At 37.9% G+C, this 14,613-nt stretch overlaps 1 protein-coding gene across 2 annotated transcripts in view; it reads left to right on the forward strand.

Annotated features, from left to right (window-relative positions):
- LOC107557147 (protocadherin-9) overlaps positions 1–14,613 on the forward strand; it is a 285,767-nt gene that overhangs the window by 54,087 nt on the left and 217,067 nt on the right. For both annotated transcript variants that reach the window (XM_016240481.1, XM_016240482.1), the window contains exon 3: positions 2,725–2,826. In XM_016240481.1, the coding sequence (XP_016095967.1) occupies positions 2,725–2,826 (102 nt within the window). The remainder of the gene's footprint in view (positions 1–2,724; positions 2,827–14,613) is intronic.

The raw sequence follows: 14,613 nt of genomic DNA on the forward strand, positions 1-14,613 counted from the left end.
CAATTAAGTGATTAATCTGGTTGTAATATTTATTTTTATCATTTACTTGTTTTATTTAAATTGGATAGAAAATTGAATATGTAAAGATGTACATTATGCTGTACAAATGTAATACAAGAGTAATATATTTCTGTTACATGTGAAACCGCACTTTTATTTTGACAGGTTGCCATGAAGTTTCTGTGTGTATGCAGTATGATGATATAGTTTTCTCAAATGAAACGGTAAAATTCTCGTGAAATGGCTCTCACGGCAGCTCTGGAGATTAAGTTTTTGTGTTCATGCTGTCATATAGTGAGACGCAGAGGCTGGAAATCACCGCGAGCGTCACGCGTGCTTCAGTATTTGTGTAGTAAACAAAACCGTGTTTCCGCCATTCATACATACAGAGGCAAGCGGAACATGCAGGATTCATGTTTAAACCATCTTTTTGCATTATAATATTCACAGACACTAGTTCATATCGCGATTCGAATTAAGTGGCAGTGGCTACTTTTGATTTATTCGTCCAAAATTTACGAATTCCGTGGCATTCCGCGCTATAGAGTAAATTACGTTTTTATGAATGGACTCTGCGATCCCGTCCGCGTTTTCACAGAAACCATATGGCCCTAGAAATGTAACCACACTTCAGAACATTTCAGCTTGCCCTCTGTGTTGTTTGAACGAGCTGCAGGGGTGACCTCACAGGGTCTCTCTTTCTCTCTCTGTAGCGTATGCGCCCAGATGCGTTCTCAGGTACCGGAATTTGGCACCGATTGATTTAACGTGAATCGGTACTCGGTAGTACTGACGCAATTCGGTCGGTACCCTTAAAAGTACCGAGTTCGGTACCCAACCCTATACATCATACACTGTTCGCATCACTGCAGTTTACTGGGTTTTGCTGGGTCCATTGCTAAGGGACGGAACGAGATGGAAAATGAAAAACTGCACTTTCCGCAGCAAATAAACCATTTATTTGGTATTCATATCTACAGAGGTCATTTGAGCAAAAGAACTATAGCTTTCGGGTAGCTTGTTTCACGCTTTTTGCGTGACCTTGAATCTCATGCGATGCTTAGTGCGTTTTTCGTAATTTCCAATCTTGCCTTGTTCACCATGCACGTAAATATATGAAAGCCTTTATTTGTTTTGTTTGTTTGTTTCTTTCTTTCAGGTCAGTACTTAGGTTTTAATTCATGGCTGTGCAGTAAGAAATGTTTTAGCATCTCTCACTTTGTTTGTGAATTTCAATGAGGTTGCCTTGCCTCCACCAAAGCCTTTTTGATTGCTTTCCTTGCTTGAGTATCTCTGTAATATCATTTGAATGTCACCACTCATATGTGTTTGTTTCATATGGGTCCCTTCGTCTATTGCATGTAAAAAAAAAAAAAAAACAACGGAGAGAAAAGACGAAGCGTGTGCACGAGAGAAAAGCAGATTACCTAACAAAGGGCAGACTGATTTGAAAGCAGGATATTTCGCTAAGATTCACAGTGGAGGTTTGCCAAACACAAATGCCGTATGCTGCTTATAAAGGCAATTTCATTTACAAAGGAGATATAATCAGTCTGTATCATTTCGGACACAAAGCGTGAAGAAGAAAACATCTTCAGTTCTGCCTCAGCCTAAAAGCGCTTTGTAATTTGTCACCTTTTGAGTTGACTGAGTGCTTGGAAATGGAGAGCCCCCTAATTTTACACTCATGTGTAAAATATCAAGGATGGTGTCGAAGGTCAGAAACTCTCAGAAAATAAATATGTTTTTCTGTTGAGTTTATGAAAAGTGACAGAATGGCATTCATTCTCCCGGTTTGGTCATTTATCATTTAAAGGCCTCATGTGATGCACAGCATTTGTAATACCTGTTGAAACAGCAAAATTGGTGTGGGCTGAACTGCAGGACCCATCATGCTTTTTGAAATAGTCAGCTACTTGTGCTTACTAGAGAAAAATAAAATAAAATAAATAAAACAGGTTGTGTCTATCACAAAGAGGGTCGGTTCCTTTAATTGAAAGATGAAACTGGAAAATGTAACGTAGGCTAGTAGTTAGCTAATGTTTAGGAAAATGATAGCTGGTCTAAACTGGTTATTTTATGGTCCAGGCTGGTCCATGGTGGTTAACAGCTATACTGACCAGCTTGCAACACTTTATTCATAATCAGTTTAGAGCAGCTACCTTATTAAAAAAAAAAAAGCGAATTGTTGTTTGTTTGTTTTTTCTACATTGGCCACAATATTGAGTATCGATATTACAATTGTGGCAGATGTGATAAGGCAATAATTATTTCAATATAATTTATATATTGACTGATGACCTAGAAATGGCTGATGATCGCTGTTTTTTTTTAATCAATCAATCAATCAATCAATTAATCAGTTGTTTTATCAAATAATCAAACATTGTACAGTGTACGGTGTGCAAAGTGGATCTTCATTTTAATATTTTAACTATGTTATTAAATTATTTGTGTTTTTAAAGACTGAAAGTTAATTGACTACAAATTTGAATATAAAACTTGGAGAAATTAACATATGACATATCCAGTATCAATACGGATAACCAGTGTTTCTTACATTTATTCTTCTCTGAGAGGTCCATGTCCATCTTCCTCTGCTCTTTCTGGTTCCTCCTGACACATTTCTCATTTTAGCCATATCATCACTCATTTCCCATCTTTGAGAAAGTTGTTTACCAATTTCCTGAGTGGACTTGTAACCCCCTTTTCTTGGCTTTTAAGGGAACGCTTACCCGCGCCCGCACCGAACTGAACCCCGACTATCTGGACCTTCGCTCTAGAGCCGAGCTGAACCCAGAGTACTGGACGCCCTGCACTCCTCTAGTGAGTAACCCCTGTTTAGATTGTTGAGATGGCTGCTGCTGAAGCACCATTATGGAGCTGCACAAATACACTTTTCACCTGCTTGTTTGTATGTCTCCTCTGCTTACTGGTTTCTTTAGTGACCTCTCTAATGATGGTCTCTTCACCGCTACATCATTATAACTGAGCTAATTTTACATAAACACACATACCTCCCTCCCATTGCTCTCATTACCTGAGTATGTGCAGGGATTTTTGTCTTCTGGGGATCGGGACAGTTTACATGAAGCTTTACTTGCCACTGGACCTAATGATGCTTGTTTTTTGGTTTTCCTTTTTTTCAGAGCTGTTATTTAAGCGTTGTGCAGAAAGAAATTGCATATACGAGCTTGGAGTCTTAACATGCCTGTTGTGGCTTTTCAGAAGAATATAGGGTAATTCTGTGTCAAATCAGCCACATTTCAGAAAGTTCTCTGGCTCAAATATTTGATTTTGCTAATATTTTTTCTGAAGAAAGATAAACATGTATAGTGATGAAAGCTAAAATATTAAATGTCATGGATGAATATTTACTGAGTAATCCACTATATTGTAGATGGGGGTCAAAATGGCAATTTTCACCTGAGATTCAGAGCCATATTACAGGGGGTTAAAATAAATTCAGAAAGATGGCAGTATCATAATGTTACTTTTACACAGAGATTGGTAGGTCTATTAGTAAAATCTGTTGATTTTAGCAATCTTTGTTGCATTATGTGTCAATGGTGACCATTCAAAAATGGGGAAAGATCACTTTTCAAGTTTTTTTCTCCAAAGTTTGCATGCCTGTAACTCAAGATGTATTAAATATATCTTAATGCCCTTTTAGATATTGAGTCTTATTAAACTTTCCTTTTGGTGTCTTCATTTTTAAGGCCCTATATGGTTCAGTTCCAAAGATACTGGAATTTCAATATGGCTCCAGGAGTAAATTGTTAAATTGTACACATCTTCATTGATCAAAAACCAAATGTGGGTCACTTTGCATAAATATGATCATTATTTTCTTTTAAAGAGAAATGTCTGAAGAACAAATATTGTTGAAACTAGAAATGTATCTTGTTTCCTTCTGTCAAAACAACTGCATTGAACATACTTGAGTGCCATAAATATTATTTTTCCAAATTGTGCATGCCTAACTCAAGAAGTATTAAATATACGTATATGAATATGATTTTAGATTCTAGTTCTTAATAAATTTGTATTTTGGAATCTTCATTCTCAAGGCCCTACATCATTCAGTCCCAGAGAAATGGGGGTCTCATTGAGGCTCCATATTTAGGCTGTTGAATATTATCCATATTCAGTTGTTTAAAACCAAATGTTGCTTACTTTGTATACAGCCACTACTTATTGTATTTAAAGCAGAATGTCTGAAGAGTAAGTAATGTTGAAACTAGAAATGCACTAAAAGTAACTAAGTACTAAGTAACTAACTAAAAGTAACATTATGGTGCTGCCATCTTTCTGAAATCATTTTTAACCCCCTGTAATTTGGCTCTGAATCTCAGGTGAAAATTGCCTTTTTGACCCCCCTCTACAAAACAGTGGATTACTCAGTAAATATTCATCCATGACATTTTATATTTTGGCAAAATCAAAAATTTGAAGCGGGGACCTCTAGTTGAGTTGACACGGACTGATTCTATAATGCTCTGAAACTGCTAATCGGAGAAAACAGTTACGTCAGTCAATGGTTGTCATTTTCAAGTCTTTATTGGAGCAATGTGTTATGTTTTGGACATTTTATCTGGAAATGAAAATGCTAATGCTAATTATTATGTTGTTTGATCAGGGTCAATGCGTTACTCCCTGTATGCTTTCCTGACTTAGTTTGGGGACGTTCAGATGATATATGTCCACTCCTCGCCGACTGTTACCCTTTGCCCTGGCGTATTTAATACTCTCATCTGAAAAGTGTGTGCTCAGATGTAGTGAATGAAATCAAACACATAAATCATCCACAACACCTCTCTTTTCATTCTACTGAGTGCTAAGACTTAACTTGGGCTCCATATGTGTATGTGCATTTGTAGGTGGTTGAATGAGTTCACTATACTCCACAAGGTCTATGTGGGTGTGACGGAGACAGACAGAAAATAAGAGGGTGGTGAATGGAGAAGTAGAATATTTGCAGTGGAGAAGGCAATAGAGGAAATTCTGAAATAAACCATGACTGTAAGACAAAAAAATAGGACTTGTTACTACCATAGGGACCACTATCATCAACACCCCTTCAGCTCCATCCAAAGAGCATGTATGGGCTGCACTGCATTCCTGATCAACATTTCACCCTATTTTTGCTCTCATCTTCCTTTTTTCCTCATGTCAACTGCTTTCTACTTCCAGCAGGATTGCAGGGAATATGGATTCACTCTGTCTGTGGTTGGAATATTTTCCTGGGCAGAGATGATAGAAATTACCTGCATGCTTCCAGATGTCATTATGCATAAGAATAGCTTGGTGTGCAGCAAATTACAGTGGTTTTTCAGTGGAACCGGTCCTCATCATTGGAGTGTGAATAATCACTTTCATTTTGGGGTGAACTGTCCATTCACACTCATTGCTCTCTTATACAGAAATAAACACACAGATGCTTGTCTAGTAAATAAAATTAAGGTTCAACATCGAAAAAGGCTGGTCTTGAAGGTCAGTGTTTCAAATGGGTGATGGATAGTGTGTTAGGTAGGTGCCATGTCTGATGGCTTTCAGGACCTCAGTTCGAAGAAGTTACAGTAAAGGGATAGTTAACCTAAAAATGACAATTCTGTCATCATCATAGTCAGTGGATAACAGCAATTGTTTCGAAACAATTAATTGCAATTAATTCTTCAAAATATTATCTTTTTCTGATCAACAGAAGAATGAAATTTGAGCAAGTAAATGATGACAGAATTTTCATTTTTGGATGAACTATCCCTTTAAGAAGAAAGAACTGACTATATTCTGATTCTTTCCACTGAACGGATAAGGTGTTGAATATTGCATTTTTCTTTGCGAGTGGCCTGTTACAGATTGTTATTGGTGAAGTGAGGTCAGACTCAGTAATTCAAGTGTAGATCTAGACCACCACACTGAGGCTAGTTTAGTGTTTACCTCCCATTCAAGGTTGTCATTTGGTTATAAATCTTACAGTAGGGTTTCAGAGGGGTGACTTGTTGTGACAAGAAGTAAAGCCCGACTTGACCCCTGATGTGAACTATCCTGTCCAAGTCGAATAACTTTATGGGGTCCAGCAGGCTGTTTCAAAATAGGTCAGAACAAGTTGCTCAATTGTCGATAGAACCGCTGAATGGTCATGAGTTTGAAGTCATTAAAGTTTCTTACTGTCCCTGGGGACTAGAACAATAGCTGATCTTTTAAAGCAGGTTGAAGCAGAATAGAGCTCCAGCAGGTGGCAAAGAAAGTTAGGAAACCTGTAGTTGGTCAGCAGTGTGCTTCAAGGACTGTCATTATCTTTCCTCATGAGAATTGCGGTCTGGTGGCCTCCCTTTTGTTCTTGAAGTTCTCTTGGTTATATGCACAGATGCACCGAGCCACAGTTAGTTAATTTTCTTTGTGCACCAAATGTATTTCGTTCTTTACAAGCCGGTTTGATAAATGGCTTTGTAAACCAGCCGGAATCGGATTCTCTTGAATTGCTAATGGAATTAGAGCTGTATTATGAAAAGGGTTGTTTTTAGAGAACATATTGTTTGTTGTCCAGGGGTCAGAGCGAATGTGCAGTACATCTTGTACCTTCCTCTGTCGTCTCTCAAAGGTCAGCAGTGTGATTAACCTCAGGTCAATTACACCCAAGATGCTACACAGAATCCGTTAGAATGCATTAGTTTGGGGATAAGTGCATGAGGCAACCAGTCTTACTGATTGGGCGTGATCCTTCAGTTCCAGCGGCAGCTCTGCTAATATGTTGTGTATCTCGCCAACTGTCAGTTATTGCTCCCCTGAGCATTTAGAACAATATTACGACCGATACTAGTTATTGAAATAAGACGTAATTAACACAAAACCAATTGAGTTCATAATGGAGTTCATCCCTCTTTATTGCTCTGTAATCAGTTGCTATTCTCACCTCAGGACCACGGACAGAGGGGAAGAAGTCAAGCACAGTAAGTCAACAGTACACTTCAGAGCGTGTCAATAAATGGTCCTTCATGCCTTACACCGTCTTTGAAATAAGCTGGCTTCTCATTACAGAAAACATGGCTAGTGCATGTATATCTTCACTAGCAATGGACAGATGGGATAGATCCATTGCTTTGCTGTTCAATAAGTGGCTGTCGCAGTGGAACGCAGAGACTTGTCATTGGGTATCTGCCGGGACGAGCCCCAGGTGCATGTACTCATGCTTCACAGGCAGAGACGAATCATGGGATTGATTATGAAGTCATTCCAGGGTTGTGTGACCATCATAGCTGCTGTTCTCCTCTGACATGTCCTGGAATATTCATGAAGTGGAGTTAGGCTGTGTCTGAGGAGTCCTGTCAGCAGGGAAAATAAACTTTCTGAGCTTGTAAGGACATGCTTGAGAAGGAAAAATGGCAACTTTGAATTGCTTTTTCATGTATTTGCACGCATTATTGAATTATTAACCTTCTGTCGGGACAAGGTGGTTTGAAGACAGACTAGGGCCAATTTGTTCATTCTGGTGAGAGGGAAATTACTGAATTGAATGATGACTGGCCCTATGGTAGGTGCTGATTAGCAAGATTGAGCGCTCTCAACGCTGTGACGGTGTCGCTCATTAGATGATATGAGGTACATTGACTCTTAGAATCCTGCTAGGTAGTTCAGTAATGATAAACTGAAAAACCTCAAAAGTTACAGACAGCATTTTATTTATTTTGAATCGAGGATGTAACCAGGACTGAGGGAGGAAATATGAAGCTTTACGAACGGATCATTGATTAAACTTCCAAAGTCCTCTTCAATATTCATAACGGTGATGTTATGGACCCGCTTCAGATGTTTTCCTCTCTAAAGTGGCTCTTAGAGGTTGGATGTGCTCAGAAGCTTCATGCCATACTTTGTGCACAAGAAAGATTGTGTCTAAGCGTTTTAGAAAGTTGGTCAATACTCTCAACATAGTGAAGGTGTATTTACTGTAAGACCTTTGTTAGGAAAGATAGACCTCATGAATTATGCATGTGTATAGAGCTCCCATTTCTGTTCTGAGATATGGGATAGGAAATGGATCCCTTAAGTAAAGAGTGGGGATAGTCCTGGGGCGAGGAACTCTACCTTTGCATTAGCGGGGTTGTCTGTATTGACTCTGATTGAGTGCTGGAAGCTTCATACAAACCCTTTTCCATGCTGGGATAGCTAGCAACTGAGTTATCATTTAAACATCTTCATGTTATATTATTTGGAATAGAGCAGCATTAACTTTCTTCAGAATTTCTTCTTTTGTGAAAAGGCCCAGAAACACCAAGCTGACAATGTAAGGCTGTCGTTGAGTGTCTGTTGGCCTAGTTTTTGCGGTGTGTTCCGCACCGTTGTCAGTAGTCTGATCCCTGTCATGGCTTTTCAGCCATCTGAGGATGTTGAATTAGTGGCGGAGCCTGTCAGTGGGTGGCCTCTCTGATTGGCTGTTCAGCTAGGCAAACCAGTGCACAAAAACTTAAGTGACAAAATCAAGCAAACAATGAAGTTGAAAGGGGCACACACAGAAGGCTTCTCGTTATAAATCTGTATTCCTAGCTTTTCCAGTTTCCCTTTTTGAATGGCGAATACAGACTACTGCCACCTGCTGGTATGGAGAGTTGTTTCCTCTCACGCAGGTGCAGAACGTATGCTGTTGGCTGTAATGTGTAATGTAATGCCCTTTTGTAATGTGGTAGAGTCTTGTTTGAAATCGAGTTTTGTCATTAAGTTATAGCAGCTGTTTGCACAGCCTCCAACCTTGTTTTTGGCCGTTTTCTTATTGTCTCCCCTCTCTCTCTATTGCTGTTTCATTGTTTGTTTCTCTCTTACATTCTCACTTGTGTTCTCTTTCTATCTCTCTCTCTCTTTGACTTGCCCTCTCTCTGTATTATTAAGAGTAGAGCTGGTGACTTGAGATAGGTGGTCACTCCTAGAGGCCTCCACAGGTGAGGGCACTCTTTTATTTGGTCAAGATGGATGGTTTGAAACATTTTCCTGAATGTAGCAGTCAGCATTGCAGCGTTGCCTCGCTTTAAAATGCTTTTGTCTGATAAGAGCTCCTGCATTAGAGTAGAAGACAGGGTCTTCTTGTAGTGTTTCAAAATGTCTTTGTCCAGAGTCCTTATAGTTCAACAGCATAAAAAAAACATCTGGTCATCCGACTTCTACCAACGATGACCTTTTTTTAGTTTCTTTTTTTATTTTCAGATAATAAAACTTGCATTACAGAAAATGTCTGACTGAGAGGGCCGTATACTTTAAGAATCAGTGTCAAAGTTGATAAGAACATGTAGAGGGAATGTTATTTTCTGCCTCAGTTTGGTGGATGTGAAGGACAAGGTTTGTTGTTTCTTGACCGTCTCAGTTGCTTAGTTGTTCCAGTTGAAGATGTATTTCCCCGTTTTGTACCTTCGATTGTCATGTGTTGCATGTTTCCTGGTCTTTGATGTCATAATGCATTGTTTACACAAACCTGTCTGCTCTTCACATTTGGTGTACCTCAGTCTTTCAGTAGATGTCACGTCACGCTTATGCACATCACCCACAGTCTATTTTTACAGGGATGAGGAGACATATGTGGGTAGAATGAGTTGTACAAACAGCTTGCTGGATGGAGTTCGCTGAATGGATTTTGGCAGAACCACTTGCACTATACAGCTAATAAAAGACAGTCTCACCGATACTTTGCGAGTATTGAAGTTTTTTGCTCTCACTCTGTATAGCTTCACATTGCCGTTTGTGAGTAAAATTAACCAGGCTATTGCTTTGAGGAAATTTTCAGTAGATTTCACACTGGCAAGCTCGTTCGCATGTGTTGTGCTCAGAAATATGCCCAAGCGCTTGCGATACATTTGCATGCTTGCGCAAAATGTTTGTACAGTAAAGCCGTATTTGAACGGTCTGCTACTTTCGCAGTTCGCCCCCAGTGGCAGTCAGTTTGTCTGTGTATTTACAAAAGTTGATCAATGGTTTAACCCTTTGTGAGTATTACGGGTGTGTTTTCATGTGTGATTTAGATGAGAGTGTGTGTGTGTGTGTGTGTTAAGGGTCCGATGGACCAGCTGTGGTATCTGGCTGTCAGTTTTATGCAGATGAAGAGTTCAGATAGTAATTATCTAAATAATTAGTCTGTCCCATAGGAAAGTCAGTTTGTTCTACTTCAGGCAATCCTGTCTCTGGTCTCTGCTGTCTGCACGGCATCTGTCTGCACGGCATCTGTCCTAATGGCACGGTTCCATATATCCAAAAAAATAGGGGCCATTTGTTATCTCACTCGATTAGTAATCTAATAAATTGCCGTTAGACACCTAAACACACATCCTGGAAAAAAATCAACAGATATGTGTGTGTTTGTGTTTTAAAGGTGAAGTTTGTTGCATGCCTCTAGTGGCTACAAAAATAATTGCAAAGAAATAGTCATGTTCCAAACTCACACCACAAAAAAAAAAAAGAAATGTAGGATGAAATTTGATTTTATACATCAGGGATTGATTGCATCAAGTGGACTTTACAGTATATGCTAAAATAATAAAAGTGCTTGATGTCAGTCAAAAATTAATGTTTCAGAGGCATTGCAATTTATCACATTTTGATGAATTGACATTGATTAAATGTTTTTTTTCTTTATAACCTGTATTTGGGATCTATTTAAGAAGTGGCTATTATTAAAAAATTATTTATAGTAAAAATGCTGAAAAAAACTGAACAGATACAAGGCACTTATCTCTGCCTATGACTGAAGACTATCTAGCATCAGTCAGCGTTATTGCTTTAACGAATCCAGTCAATCTGAAATGGCTGGCTGTGGTGCCGCTCTCGTCAGGGCCCTTATCACCCAATTGATGCTGATGATCTCTTATCAATAAGAGAGTTAACAGTGACTTATCACTCTGTGGTTTTCACCAGTTTTTTTGATTTACATATTGTCACTATTTCAAATAAAGAAAGCACCTCTGAGGCTCTGATGGAGGATTACAGTGCTTAAAACAGGCTACAGATGTGAAGGATCCACATTTGGTCCTTAACCTCAGAGATCTGCTGCTTTCATGCCAGCATGGCCCATATATGAAGTGGTTTAGGCAGATAGTCCTTCAAAATGCCCCATTTTTTTGCTCTCTTGCTCTGTCTTTCCTTTGCACACATACACAGTTTTGGCCTTTTGAGATTTGGGCCACTGCTTTCCAAATTGACTTTTATCAAACTGTCTCAGAGAAGTAGGCTTTGTGGGTGGGCGCCAGTCTATTGTTCTCCTGCATGTAGTAAAGAATGAAAGAGGAGCTGTTCGATATATTTTCAAAAACTGTCAAAAACCCCTGCCAACCTAAGGGCAAGCTTATTTCTTTCACCCCACCACAATCACATGTACACAAAAAAAGTGAACCAAAGATGTATTTTCATGATGAAAGGGCACCTGTTTTTTGGACTGACTTACTTGTTTGTTTGCTTGCTTGATTGTTTATTTGTTTGTTTATTTGTGTGTTTGTTTGTTTGTTTTTATCTAGTTAGTTTGTTAGTGACAATTTCCCCAAATTCTCTTTACAGTAATACAAAACAGTGTATATATTTGTATGTATACATTTATACAGTATGGTATTATTGGTTGTACTATCTCTTACATATGCTTTATTTGGTTTTAAAATTATATTGGAGTAATTTATTGAGAATAATGTTTACAAAAAAACAAATTTTTTTAAACAAATGCAAAGGTTGGTAATGAGAATTTAAGGGAAATAATGTCACTAAAAAGGCTTGAATTTATTATTATTGTTTTTTTGTTCTCACACACACACACACACATTATATTGTTTTAAATCAGATTGTTTTGTATAGAATTAGATCTTGTGGATTAGAGGTCCTTACCCATTCATTCTACTAAGAGAGCCTTAAAATGAGATAGATCTATGAAAAACATACTGTGCTCCCTTTAAACCTCTTACATGTCTGTCTCAGTATTATAAACCTGGAGTGTTTAATCTCTTGTTTCATGTATAAGAAAGCATCTTTACTAATATCACCATATACAGTGTGGTGAAAGTAAACAGTTGCGAAGAATATTACGGAAGCCGTTGAGTAGACACAGGCAGAAACTATGCTGAACATCTTTAAACTATATATTTTTCCATGATGATCTTGGAAAAAAAAGCAACAACAAAAAACCATGCATAACATGTTTCAGTGCACTGGGATTGGCTCATTTGCAATGTTGTCAGATTTTCTCCAAAATGCTGCCTATTGCTTGGAACAGCCTTTCTGCCGAGAATGTGCCTGTGAATGCCTAAAAAGTTGCTTAGGTTGGCAACTCACTTAGTTTTGCAACAAATCTGCCACAGAGACATTGTTGTCTAAAAAAATCGAATCTCCTACAAGCTTCATATGACTTGCCTTATGAATCCTCCTGTCATGAGATCAACCTCGCCTGTCATCCATAGACACAGGTAGTTCTGTTCTCTGATGTGTTCATCTTTGCAGGGACAGCGTGATCACCCCTTTCTAATATGCGTCTGCAGGGATGAAATCTGGAAGTTCTAGACTGGACTAATTGGCTTGGAGGCAGATAAGCAGGGCTGCGCTGACAGCAGAGGTTTCTTATGCTCCTTTCATATTGAAGGTACCCTGGCAGCAGTTCCAGGACTGCTAGGCTATGATCTACCTACTGATTCAACTTGGCAATTAGTCTACCTAGGTTATATATTTTCTACAGCAGGATAGCATTGGTGCTGAAAGTCCCCTAATGGACTGCCATTTTTAAAACACCTACTTTTTACAATTCAAATCTTCATTTCTCTCTTTGTCTTGCTTTTCCTCTAATGAGTGTTTTCTGTATAATAGACTGAGATGGGGGTTTTAGCTACTCTTTTAACAAATTAGTTACTTATACAACATGCTAAATACAAAAAGTTGCTATATTGAAGCTATTTAAGAAGCATTATCTCCTTAATTATGTAACACATTGTAATTTGTATAATTTATATTAACATTATTTTTATGGCACATTGCAGCCACCACTGATAAAACAACAACAACAAACACTTTATTTATTCAATTTATATAAAATGATATAAATGCATGCCTTCCATCTGTTCATAACAAACTTAAAAATGTCTCCCAAAGAGAGTGTCTGCTAAGTGATGTTCATGTTAAATTGGATTCAAAACAAAGTAATAACTAATGATATTCAACTAAGATTTTATTTTGCTACATAAAAGAACAGGTTAATTGAAATGAACTTTCCTAATTAATTGATTTGCAAAACTGAATCAGTCTTAGGAAAGATTGTACAAAAAGGAGTTTATATTATTGCTGCAAATGCATGTATGATAGTTTGTTTTTAATGTATATAGTGTACACTACCATTCAGAAGTTTGGGATCGGTAAGTTGTTATTTTATTATTATTATTATTTTTTTTTATCAAGGATGCATAAAATAGATTAAAAGTGAGAGTAAACACATTCATAATGTAACAAAAAAAATAAAAAAAATAAAATAAAAACATCAAACAGATGCTGTTCCTAAAAAAACTGTTAAGCAGCACCACGGTCTCATCTAGCTGATTTTCAGCTTCACGTTGCGAGTGCCATGTTTTTAGGATGCCGGAACTGGATGAAAATGTAAAGCATACGTCCTATTCCATCTCATTGCGTTTTGTCAAGCCATTTTGGAATTGATCTGACACCAAGTGCCATCTCATTGAGCCTCATTGTCTCAGTAGGATTCTTAAAGAAAGTCATGGGAGAATATTCTACGATTCTGAATTCAGCACAGCTATTTATGCGTTCGCTCCCATTGGCTCGATCTAACGCATTTCTGTCACAACTGTTTCATCTACATGTAACGTCAGAAGCCAGTTCACACAAACACTTCCATCTGTGTCAAATTAGCATAGCAAAGCGTGACCACACAAAGCTAGCCAAACAGCGTGTGACAGTTCTAAGTATGTGCACACAGCATGGAATCAAGAGTTTATACAGTGTCTTTGCTCTTTCTTTCACACAAGCTCTCTCTTTTTCTTTCATTTCTCAGTCTATAAATTCCACAGCATGCTTGACTACACTTTGCATAAGCATGTCGTCGCTAGGTCAAGCAGAAGCTTTAACGTGGCCGTAATCTTAACATTCTAGCGTAGAGGTTTTCAAGCTTCTTAATTCCAAGGGCCCCAAATATGATGACCACCTTAGAAAAATGCATGGTATTTTACAAAACTATATAACTGTTTTTGATATTGTTACTGTACTGAAGCCAAAACAAATTATTCCATATTTTCCAGAAAATATTGACTTTTGTACTAACTGACTTGATGTTAGTGATGTTTGTGACTGAGTGATTTTATATATACAATACCATTCAACGTTTGTGGGAAATATGCATTATTTTTTTTTTTTTATTCAAACTTTTATTAAGCAAGAATGCAGTAAATTGACCAACACATTGACAATTGACCAAATTGACCACTGTGTAATAACCTAGTGCAATTCATATGTTTGACAGAGTAATTATTATTATTGTTGTCGTCGTCGTTGTTGTTATACAGATATTTTTGAGTATTTGATTTATATTTGCACTTATTTTTGCTGCAGTAGCATGGCAATTTCCCCATTGTGGGACGAATAAAGGTCTAACTTATCTTA

This window comes from Sinocyclocheilus grahami, unplaced genomic scaffold, assembly GCF_001515645.1.
Source record: "Sinocyclocheilus grahami isolate Dianchi unplaced genomic scaffold, SAMN03320097.WGS_v1.1 scaffold590.1, whole genome shotgun sequence".
In the NCBI taxonomy this organism is placed as follows: domain Eukaryota; kingdom Metazoa; phylum Chordata; class Actinopteri; order Cypriniformes; family Cyprinidae; genus Sinocyclocheilus; species Sinocyclocheilus grahami.